The sequence below is a fragment of the Polypterus senegalus genome, chromosome 16, assembly GCF_016835505.1.
Source record: "Polypterus senegalus isolate Bchr_013 chromosome 16, ASM1683550v1, whole genome shotgun sequence".
In the NCBI taxonomy this organism is placed as follows: domain Eukaryota; kingdom Metazoa; phylum Chordata; class Cladistia; order Polypteriformes; family Polypteridae; genus Polypterus; species Polypterus senegalus.
In genome coordinates, this window is record NC_053169.1 from 5,619,420 (window position 1) to 5,631,852 (window position 12,433).

General features: G+C 38.8%; 1 protein-coding gene across 2 annotated transcripts in view; it reads right to left on the bottom strand.

Moving 5' to 3' along the window:
* Positions 1–12,433, bottom strand: part of atl2 (atlastin GTPase 2) — a 106,138-nt gene that overhangs the window by 13,381 nt on the left and 80,324 nt on the right. For both annotated transcript variants that reach the window (XM_039738843.1, XM_039738841.1), the window contains exons 4-7: positions 7,322–7,426; positions 2,577–2,627; positions 2,154–2,210; positions 66–158 (exon numbers count right to left, since the gene is read on the bottom strand). In XM_039738843.1, coding sequence (XP_039594777.1) covers positions 66–158; positions 2,154–2,210; positions 2,577–2,627; positions 7,322–7,426 — 306 coding nt within the window. The remainder of the gene's footprint in view (positions 1–65; positions 159–2,153; positions 2,211–2,576; positions 2,628–7,321; positions 7,427–12,433) is intronic.

A 12,433-nucleotide genomic window follows, 5' to 3' on the forward strand; every position in this document is an offset into this window, starting at 1 on the left:
TCAAAGCCATCAATACATTTTGTACAACACTGTCAGGATAGCAAAAATCAAAAAAAAAAATGTACCTGTAACCTCTTCTCTAAGAAGCTCATTCCTCCTTTCAGGCCATATGGGTGTTCATATGGGAAACTCCAATCTCTTATGAGAAACATAAGCGTCTAGGAAAAAAATAAATAAAACACAGATAACACAATACATCGAGTTCTGATGTTCTCTACAGAAATTGAGTGTTCGTGGCTGGTTTGGAAATATGCTCTTCAGGACAAAATGTCTTTTGGTGCCTAAAATGAGTAATGGCAGGTAATGCTACCATTAAATGCTAAGGGAATTTTTGAAGGCGACACCTGCGACATCCCATCTATACACTGCTGTGTTCACATGAATTTCTGATGGGTATTCTGGAATGCATTCAAACATCAATGAACTGCTTGTTTGGTCAGGAAAGGAAGCAACAAAAGGGTTTTGAAAATCAAAAAACAAACTCCGCAGATTTAAGGATGCGTCTCATTCCTCCAAATAAAATTCAAGCAAAAAATCCAACTTCTGGCAGACTTGGTCATTACCATTTTTATTACATACACCTTAGAGATGAGAGAAAAGGCGAGGTCGTCACTGTTACATCACAATATTTGAGCAGCACTGTTTTCTATGAAATGTCCCCTTGGGAGTCATCAAGTCAAAGTGAGTGTGAAATTTCTCCAAAGGGAGCCTCATAATTGGTCTGTCTCATAGCTCATGAAGGCAGCGAAATACCCAGAGGGCACAAGATTTCCTGCTTTGTTCGTTGGTGCTAGAGAAATGCATGCAGACATTCACGGTACACACCACACACTCTGGATCCAGGTACCATTTCCATCTACAATAAACCAACTGGCCTTTGCGCAGTTATTATAAAATAAGTATATAAAATTATATACATCTTTTGCAATTACAGTGGCAAGTGGAAGGACAACCCAATAGAGAGACAAATACTTTATTAATCCCAAGGGGAAATTCACCACCATGGGCACAACCAAAGAGCTGTCAAAGGACGTCAGGGACAAGACTGGGCTACAAGACCATCAGCAAGAAACTTGGTGAGAAGGTGACAACTGTTGGTTCAATTATTTGGAAATGGAAGAAATATAAAATGACCATCAGTCACCCTCGGTCTGGAGTTCCATGCAAGATCTTACCTCATGGAGTGAGGATGACCACGAGAAAGGTGAGGGATCAGCCCAAAACTACACGGGAAGAGCTTGTTAAAATAATCTGAAGGCAGTTGGGACCACAGTCACCAATGGATTGAAATCTAGCAGCACCCACAAGGTCCCCCTGCTCATGAATGCACAGGCCCATCTTAAGTTTGCCAGTGAAAATCTAAATGATTCAGAGAGGGCTTGGGAGAAAGTGCTGTGGTCAGATGAAACCAAAATCAAAATGTTTATCAACTCGACCCACCATGTTTGGAGGAAGAGAAATGCCGAGTACAACCCAAAGAACACCATCCCCACAGTCAAGCACAGAGGTGGAAACCTTATGCTTTGAGCCCGCTTTTCTGCTCACCACATGAGGCAAGATCTTGCATGGAGCTCCAGACCGAAGGCAATTGATGGTCATTTTATATTTCATTTCCGTATAATCACCCCAACAGTGGTCACTTTCTCACCAAGCTTCTTGCCTATGGCCTTGTAGCCCATTCCAGCCTTGTCCCAGATGTCCTTTGACGGCTCTTTGGTGTTGCCCACGGTGATGGAGAGGTTGGAATGGAAGAAATTGATTCTGTGGACAGGTGTGCTTTAAACATCACGAGTTGAGATCAGAAGTATCTAACGGATTGATTGATTTAATCTGTGAGACACAATTCTGGCAGGGTTGTAGGGGATCAAATCCTTATTTCTCTCAAAGACATGAAAATCAATTTATAACTTTTATATAATGTGTTTTTTTTCTGGATTTTTGGTTGATATTCTGTCTCTCTCCATTAAAATGAAACTACCATAAAATTAGAGACTGGTCATTTCTTTGTTAAGTGAGCAAACTTACACATTCACCAGGGGAACACACACTTATTCGCCACCCCATAACTAAAATAAAGTGGTAACCTATAATTTAACAACTAGTGCTACTTCAAAGTAGAAGGCTGTGTCTGAAAAACTAAGGAGATCAGATACCTGAAATGGCTTCTGGTAGATTTCCTCCATTGCAAGCCGTCCATATTCTGTGAAGAGCTAGTGAATTTAAAAGGGGAGATTTAGTAAGGCAAATACAAACACACACAAAATATATAAAAATATATATAAATACATATACACACACACAATTAAAAAATGTTAGACTCAAAGGCCTCTAACATTTTGAGTGGAATACTACCATAATATTCAGAAGTATACCAAATCATTACAGGTCATTCAAAGTAAGAGGGGATCACATGCTGTATAAGGAGATTAGCCTATTAGATCATATTATTTCATGGGTCAAACTACAAATAAATGACTCTTGAAAAGGATCCAAAAAGTGCCTGCACTCCTAAAGTTCCTCCTTGGAGGGTCTCTGCCTACATCAAAATATTTGGAGAATTAAGAAAGGCAGATTACCTGCAGATGCTGAAGGTCGTCTTCTTGAATGTTCTGAGACAAGTTATAGACCTTAAAAACAAAACAAACGCATTATAGAAAACATTCCTCTGGTTACTACACTCTGCAGATCTACAATGCACAGTGCGGAGTACTAGTTATTTTTCTAATGTTTTGATTGCTTTTCCATATTCATTTTACTGCTTGGTTCAGTAATGTATTTTAAAAACGTTAATAAAAACAAAGACAAAAATTATATAAGTACAAACAAAAGGTACACAGGTTTTCAGACTATGGATGATTAATTGAAGAGTTTTGTTATTTTGAGAAAGTATGATGGAGACTACCTACCACTTTGATGAACGCTAAAGCAAAATTTTATTCCTGCCTCACCACAATCTGCCATTTTGTAATTGTTCATCTCAGTGCCCTATATTAAAGATGCAAGGATATATTCTACCAAAAATCTGTGTGCTACACTGCAGGAGACTTGCAGAATTAAGGCAAGAGAAACATTTTAAATTTTACCATTCAAAATACAAAAACAAAAAACATGAATTATCTATATTAGATTCAAATTCGCCACCATGTCTCACTTCTTAACTTTCAAAACATCAAACTGGCAGGTTTGACTGTGGGGGTTCGCTTATCTTGCCCCAAATTTTATTAAATAAACAAGACATTTACACACCGAATAAAGAGGAGATATCCATATTTAAATTCTTATGCCAGCACACAAGTAATTCTATGCTTCCAGGCATCATTTACATAGAAATGGGAAGGAGAACAGAATTTTGTCACTAAATATGTTGAACTATTAATGCAGGAAATACCAATTTGTTTTTAATCCTACAACTCCCACAACCAACACACCCTCCGCAGTTGTATGGTACAATGGTCATTGTCTTAAAAAAGGACAAAAAAAAGTTATTTACTTGCATAGTCTTTAAAATTACAGTACACAACTTTACATACTGTATTTTACACAATTTCCAACACTTGGCGATATCCACTGCCAAATCAACTTGAGCCATAGAGAGTAAAGAGACCTGATAAATCTAAAAAGTACAGGCAACAGGGGAGAAGAAAATGATTACACACTATAAACACACACACACCCCCCAAATGGAAGGCTGTATATTTGAAAGACACCTTTAAAACTGTTAAATTTGTCCCTGCCCCGCTGCTTTAACATTTTCTCATTATACTGTACATTGTCACCAGTTCTATACTAACACGGTCTTATTTATCCATTTAACTTCAATTTAATTTTTCTTTACTAGTTCACAGAAATCAAGTAAGCACCACCTCTTAACACCAAGTTCCTGCTCATTGCAACACTCCAAACTGCAAAATGTCTTGCAAATGGTGGCTCTACTGAAAACTATATTCTTGGGTATTTGCAGAAGACTGGGGTACAGCAGCTTTCAAAGGAGCAGGATTACAACTACAGTGGACCTGAAGCTTCTCACTTTTGAATATCCTTAAACTCCGTGTTTCGCTACCTCTGCCCCACTGGGCCTGTAGGTTTTTGTTCCAACCAGATTCCTAATCAGTGACACCAACCACCTCAATTAGTTGCTATTGTTTTTTCTTTTATTCTACATTCAGAAGCACAGCATCATGATTTTTACCATTTATAAGACATTTACAAATATTTCTGCTTTCACTATAGATTTAAATGCTTAACTCTCTTTTGTTGATTTCATTCTATTTTGCCCTCTCTATGCAGTTTTTCCCCTTTGTTTTATCTTAATTAAAAATGAGCAGGGTAGACATGCTGGCAAACACTGAATAATCAAAGGCTGCAACTACTTTAATCCATTATTTACTAATTGGTGGGTATGATGCTAATTAAACAATTAGAACACCTAGAAAATTAGAATGAAAATATTGTTAAGAAAAAAAAATAAAAATTTACCCATATAACTGCCTGGTACATTAATATTTTTATATATATATATATATATATATATATATATATATATATATATATATATATATATATATATATATATATATATATATATATATATATATATTTTTACAAAACTTAGTTTTCTAATTTCTATAATTGCTCCCAAAACACAGAACTTGGGAATTAACACGTCACTTAATCAGCTCAGGAGTCCAATTAAAAACAGAAGTTGGTTGGAACAAAAACCAGCAGCCACAGGGGTCCCCAGGACCGAGGTTGGGACACACTGCTTTAAATACTGAAATGACTGGAAAGGCATGTTTATTTAGCCAGCAGGTGGCGGCCTAGTAAACAGAAAACCATCAGTGAATTCTCATAAAAAAAAGTGTCAATGGGCATCCACTGCTTAGGACTACTGATGTCATTAACAGTGAAAACAATTGACTAAAACTAGAATTGCCAGAATTCAAAATTATCTGAAATAAACAGATGACTTAGAGAACCAAAGTCAGTTTCTAGTAAAGTATACTTGAGAGAAATACAGCTTAAATGCAGTTGATTATACGAATGACATTTAGAAAGTACGATGTGTCATCTGTATGAGAAACAGTCCCCAAAAATGTGGAATCATCACTAGGCGGCCACTTGAAATTATTATACAGAGATGACACCACATAAGAGTTAAATGGGGAATATGAGTTAATATTTTAGAAGAAATGGATTTTTCCCAAATGTCATGCAAGGGTTTTATTGTGGCACAGCTCAATACGGGGTTTAGACTCTGGCCTGTGCACAGCTTGTGTTTAAATTTACTACTTTTTGCTCATTTCTTTACTCAAGGTGACACACGTGTAAAATTTGGCCCTTGGATTTCCACAAGTATTGAAAGTTTGTCTTCACACAAACAATCACAGAACAACCGAACACGTAACAAGTACAGTAGTGTGTTGGAGAACTGGACTTTTGAGTCAAGATGTCAAGGTCCTCTGTTATTTTGGAGACTCTCTGTAAATCTGATTGGTGAGCTTGTTGAGCTAAATGGCACAATCTTGTCAAAGTGGTTTCAATGCTCTGATCTTTCCCTCCGAGTTTTACTCCCACATAAAACGCAAGGTTATTAAAGGTGACTAATTCAGTCTAGTGTGTACGGGCTGTGGACCCTGTAATGACATGACAGCCCATGTAGGGGTGGTTGCCATCTCGGAATAGACATTACTCCCAAAATCCAGCAGGTCAGAGAGTGAACAAATTAAAATCGCGACACATTTCTCTCTTCCGATTCTGCATCAGACACAGTTATAGCTTGGTTAAAAATGCACTTCATCTCTAAAATACAAGTGAGTAAGCGGTTATGAATCATACCATTAAATCAGCATTTACTTTTCATTTCAACATTTAAAAAAAAAAAACAAACAAAAAAAAACTGAACTATGGTGAAAGTAGAATTTTCCTTCTGGATATCCAAGTAACACAAGCTTGGTCGAGATGGCTTTTGTGCAGCAGTTCACTACACCACCCATACTTATGTCAATACAAGACGTTCTGGAGGAGAAAAGGGGACAGAGCTGTCCTTTGAGCATGCAGTTGGTTATGCCACATTACACAACTTTTTCCAGTATTGTAAGCTGTAGAGTTCATTTGTATAATCCTGAGAGTTAGGGACGGCTGCTGTAAGCTCCCATAGCCACTGGTCATGGAGTGCGATAGCCGATCGATTATGTCTTAAGTCGTAAGGGAAGGCACGGTGTGCTGAACAGTGGATAACCAGTGAGCAGCCACCTGGAAGTGCAATGCATATAAGGCAGTTTTGAGCAATGTGCGAGTGTTTGGACATCAGACAAGCCTCCTCTTATCTGTTTGTGAGGTCTCATGTTTTATACACGATGATGGGATGGAAAAAACGGGCTGGGGAGAATGGACACCTTTAAACCCTTTGTATGGGCTCCAGCTCCATTGGGCAATATTACTGAAGGTCAGAAAAAGCAGCAAGCTCTTGATACTTTAGGAATGAGCAACTGAGCTAGAAAGCGGTCAGGAAGGTCAGGTAATTTGACATTCTAGGTCATTTCTCATCATACCCTGGTGAAGAGATCATCAGATGCATTGTCAAGTTTGACATACCCTCCAATGAGCAGTTGCAGAATGAGACATTAGTTAATTAAATGTGACACAAAGCAGATGTCTGACAAAATTTAAAGAACAGATTAAGACTTAACTATTTATTTAATTTTTACTCGCTTCGCTCGCCAACCCCTTTCCCCTCGGCCAGCGCTACATGCCATTGTGAAGAGGGGGGCTGAACGCACCCCAAGGAGATGTCACTCTTCTGAAACGGTGATACAACGGGAACCATCATTTTTTTTTAAACCTCCGTTTTGCTCGATCAGCTGTTGCTGCCGTGCCGCGTCGCGTCATCTGCATCTCGTGCGGCACTTTGAACATTTAAAAGCCTGTACAGCAGCTGTCCTTTTGTCTCATCCCCTGGACATCCTCACACTATTTAATCTCTTCGCTGTTCTGTTATTTCACAGAGTAATATTTTCCATTTGTTTGCGCTAATGCGATCTTTACTCTCCTTTTTTGAGACTTTTGAATTTTCCGACTACCATGATCTCTAACCTGCTCTGCATGTGTATCATGGGACTTGCTTCCAAAGGTTGCAAGTACAACGTAACGGGTCCATCTCGCGGGACGTGAAAGTGGCTGTCTGTCCCTCTTCCAAAGATCACATATCGTCGCAAGATTTTTTTTTTTTTTTTAATAGAGAGATCACTTTATCACAAATTAGTGAACACAAATTGCTGACAAAAAAAAACCCCAAAAAAACTAGCACCCCCATTTTACTTACTTGCACTGAACTGATCATTGTACTTAAAGCAAACACTGTGGCACAGTCTTTGATGGTGGACTGACTGTCAAAGGCTCCCTGAGTGTCTATTAACAGCACAGCAACCTGCAGGTTGGGGGGAAAAAAAAAAAAACCAAACACAGAATTTAGGCACAGAATTTAAAAAGCAAGCATCAAGAGAATTCATCAGCAACTTTACAGTAAAAATGGATCACCCAGCGACAAATCTAAATTTAATATACACTGAAAGTTTCAGAAAGAGGTTTTTGACCAACCCATTAAAACTGACCTCTAGTCAGAGGCCCAGATAGAGAGCTCCAATTTAAAACAAGCACAGCAGGATTTTTACTAATTAAAAGACTTCAGCCCCAAAGGTAAAAGGAGCCTTTGCGAGTTTGCCGTTCTTGAAATGGATATGCTAGACAGATTCTTTGAGAGAGTCTTTTCAAAAATTAGGAAAAAGCAGCATCAGTTCATAGCCTATATCATTCAAAACTCCTCTTTCTATACATGAGGAACGTAATCAATTTTAAATTCATTAAACTTTGAAGGACTTTTAAAAAAAAAAAAAAAAAAAGCAGACTGATTTCAGTAAATAGAAAAAAAGAGCACAGGTAGGGACGTCTCAGAATTTAAAAAGGCCTGCAGAAATGGGCCAATTATTTTTACACTATCATTTAAAAACCCTTAGAAAGTTTTCACTTTAAAATGAAATGCAGGACTGCAGTAGTATATAAAAAGCAATATAAATTAAACTCTATAGATGAAGTCTCAAGTTCACATGTAAAAAAACAAACAATTTAGCAAAAACGAGACCATTCAGCAGATTTGATACACATTTGGTAACTAATTAACCAGGCTGCTACAACGTTTTATGCTGGAGTTAACACAAATACTTCAAGTGGTAACTCTACATCAGCTGCATAACCCCATAATTTGCTCAGGATTGCTAACCCACTGTGCGAATTACTCCTACTTCCTAAAGTGAACGAGATTCCTGTTATCTTTCTCAGTGCGTCAAGTGCATGTGGCCTCTAAAAATCCTCAAACTTCCGTGACCGACCACTGTTGTACTTTTAAGGACTATTTTGTTAATGCCTTTGCTACCTTTTGTGTTCTCACTTTCAAATTTATGCCCAACTCTAGCGCAAATTAAAATCATATAAAGCAGGGGTCTCCAACTCCAGTCCTGGAGAGCTACAGTGACTGCAGGTTTTCATTCCAACCCTGTTCTTAATTAGTGACCAGATTTTGCTGCTAATTAACTGTTTGCCTGAATTTTAAGTGATGCACAACTTAAGACTCGGGCCCCTTAATTAGGAACCAAACAATATTAACCCTTAAACCGCCAAAACCGGCTAAAGTTGTTTCCCAGTGCAATTTTCCAGCACGCTGGAGCTGATCAGTCAGTGCCATACATTCATTGAGCAGCCAGCCCGGGCAGAACTGCAGCATCACGGTCCCAAGGATTCAGCCGCTGCACTAGACGAGCCTGCAAGCATCAGCTTTGACACCTCTGTGCTCGCGTGCAGCCAGTTCAAGTGCAGTTGGCTTGGTGATTTACTGAATTTCAATGACGTCATTTGCACCTTGTACATAATACATTGATCCTGTATTTTTTTTTTTTTTAATAGATTTTACAGGTCATTGGCAGTGTGTAAAATAATCAGTGATGGAGTAATTGGGATGCTCTTCGCTTGGGTTAGTGTTCCATTAAAATTTCATATTTTCTTTGTGAATTGTGAGGTTTACTTAAAGTGCAGCAAAAAAAGTATTTGGCATCTAGGGGTGCATTAACCCCCCAAGTATGTGGCAGTTTAAGGGTTAAGTCACAAAAATGTGCCAACACAAACAACCACCTGCGTCCATCACACTAACTGAAAATAAAGAAAGGTGAAGGCCTCAGTAATGTTGATCTGTTCAGGTCCACTAAACATTTTGGAAACGTCTGCCTTGCCAGAATGAGCCCCGTGGAATTAAAAAAACGGGTTTACCGTAACTAGCAATGAGAAGTGGCTTCAAGTTAAAAAGCTGAATGAAGTCTGGAGTTTGAGGCTCCAACGTAGTTGGTCATCTGTTGGCTCACTTCACATTAAATTTATGTTTAGGTGCCATTTAAGGAAAAGAATCAAGTCAGAGTCTCAAGAAAAGTCCACAAAAATAAAGGGAAATATTTAATTTGCTGCAAAAGCTGGTCACTAATTAAAAAGAGTTCGAATGAAAACTTGCAGCCACAGTAGCTCTCCAGGACTAGAGCTGGAGACCCCTGATATAAGAATGCTGGCCTGGCCAGTGAAAGTGAATTATACCGGACTGACGTCAATATGCCCGTCCTGGTGACATTTCTCTTCCTAGCAGCCTCTAAACCACTTTCTTCTAGAATGAATTCTGCTCCCTGCTGCCCCTCACCTACGGCTTCTTTGGCGATGCTGTACTTTGTTCATAATTTACCATTTAAGAAGCCACATAACATTCATAAACCCCAAGCCAAATATAACAAAACACACACACACACCATTGTTAACCTTGTAAATACAAAATCTTAATCTTTAGAACCCTTTAGTGGACTCGGCTCAAGTGAAGACAATGAATGAGGTTAACTACTTCAGTCAGGATTAAATGTCTAATTTAGGCCATCCCTGCCAAAACAAAAACCGACTTTGTCCCTAAACAGACGGTGAATATATTAGCACTCCGTTTCAAGCATTGAAAGTTGATTACAATATGCAAGCTTTCGAGGCAACTCGGGCCCCATCTTCAGGCAAGATGTAATCTTTTTAGTAAGCCAATACAAGGTGGCAGTTGCTTGACTTTTCACTACAAGCATATTAACAAAAACATCTTTTTCATGAAACCTCAAAGGATTTATTTATTTCGGGATATTAGTCTGGAAGGAGTAGTAGTCATTTCCAAGGCTCTGGGGTAGCAAGAAACTGAAGAATTGTCATCCAAATAGTGGACGTTCAAAAAAAAAAACACGTCTTGCCAAAAAGAGTCAGCTTGACAGAATGTCAAAGAGCAAGGTTGAAGCAGGCCTGAAATGCAACTGGGCAAAGAAAGTTGGGCAAGGTCTCAAAATGGCCAGGCCAAAGTTCAGACCTACAGCACATCGAAAGAGGGCTATAATGCAGAATCCAAAAAACACTACAACAGGCACTAAAGCAGTTCGGACATCGAGTGGTCTCCTCCCAAAAATGCGTCGCTACAAGTAGTGCCATCATTAAGTACTTCCAGAAAAAATCGGCAGTAGTGTGTCAAAACGCTACCATGACTCCTTCATATCTATGGCAATACACCTTCACAGCACATCACTAGGCCTGCTCTGTCATCTTTGAGGGGGTTTCTTTAAAAGGGTTAGCATTTCTTGAAAATTAGTTGTATGGGTTAATCTAGTATTGGATTTTGCCTCACAATACACTAACATTTTACTGTTCAGGTTATGCTTAAGCAGGGGACAACTGGACAAAACACTCTACATGATCTCACTGATTTATAAGACTAGGAGCTTTCACCCACACACTGAGAAGATGATCTATCCACCACGGACAAGTTGACTGCCTCTCTATGCAGCAATCTACAAATACTCTAAACAAAAACACATTCACACAAATAAGTCGGGGCAAATCCTCACTAACAAACCTCCACAAATATGATCTTTTACAAGGGTCCTGTCAAATGCACGTGTGTGTCCAGATGCCTAAACTGTAGTCCTTGCTCAATTATTGCAAGACTCCAATTAATAAAGCCATTTGTTGCAATATTCCAAATTCGCTTGCAGCATAAACCTGTCAAGACATTTGAAATCTTTGACAGCGGCCTTCTTGCTGTTCCAAAGCCTTGTTATGCAACTCTGCACAGACACTCAGGCTTGGAGGCTCCTATTCTCTGGCTCTCTCATCCAAGGTCTGCTTGGGAGGCTCCATCTGTCTTGAGGCTCAAATCCAACTGAAGCTCAACCTGTTCTCTGGCTGTTTAATTTGCTTGTTTAAATGCATTTCTCCTGCTCTTTTTATTTGCTCTGGTAAGACAGACATTACTGTGACTACCGACTCTGAAAGCTCCATACAAATGCTGTAATTTGTCAAATCACTTTTTACTTTTATATTATTCTCTGGAAAATTTGTCAGGCAAGCTTCCAAGTCCCTGCTGGTGACCAACAGTTTGAATTTAGGTTGTATTTTGACTTCTCAGTTTTAATTGTGCTGCTCAGTCATTTGAAACTGTATGGGGCTGCAATCTTGTCTACTGTGACTGTGAAGGCTGCCATATACTTTAGAGATTAAACAGACACATTTTGAGCAGATCAAGATCAAAATGGCAAGTGGCTATCGTCTCCTATACAAGATGTCTGCACAGGAGCACTTAGCAATGAATGATACCAGTTGCTGCAAAAGCAAGTATATAATCACACAAGACTTTTAAAAATGCATGTAAACCAACTGCAGTTTGTACTTTGGCTGCTATGTAATGTATGGTTTAAAATATTAAAAAAAGTTACTACAACTCATTTACAAAGCTACATTCATGTTTGCAGAGTGGTATTAGAGGGGCACATTTTTATTTTATCTGTAAAAATGAGGCCAAAATTCACACTGCAGCCGCTTTTTATTCTTAACCAGGTCTTTTTTCTTTTTCTAAGAGGGTCAACTAACTTTACAACTCACAGTAGCCAGACACACATACATTTTGTTGGGGGGGGGAAAACGGACCCAAAAAGAACAAGAATTTTTTTTTTTTTTAAATATATATTTTATAAATTTAATCGTCCTCAAAAAAACCAAAAAAAAAAACCCTCTCTCTAAGACGCAGTACACGTTTCCCACGTGCTTCATTCTTGGAAATAACGAGAGGTCGCACACTTAATACTGTGTGGACGCGAGCGAGGTCATGATGCACAAACCACTGACCTGAACGCCACAATTTGGGTTGTTTTCTCCACATAGCATCACATAATCACTTGAGCACTTCAAGGACGCCGCTTGACCAGATGACGCAGAGGGCAGTCTAGTAAACGTACATGGTGGCAAATGTTGGAACAAATGCCACTGCAGTCTCCACAAAAAAAAAAAAAAAACTTCGTAACCGTTCGTAAATTGTATTCTATACATGTGT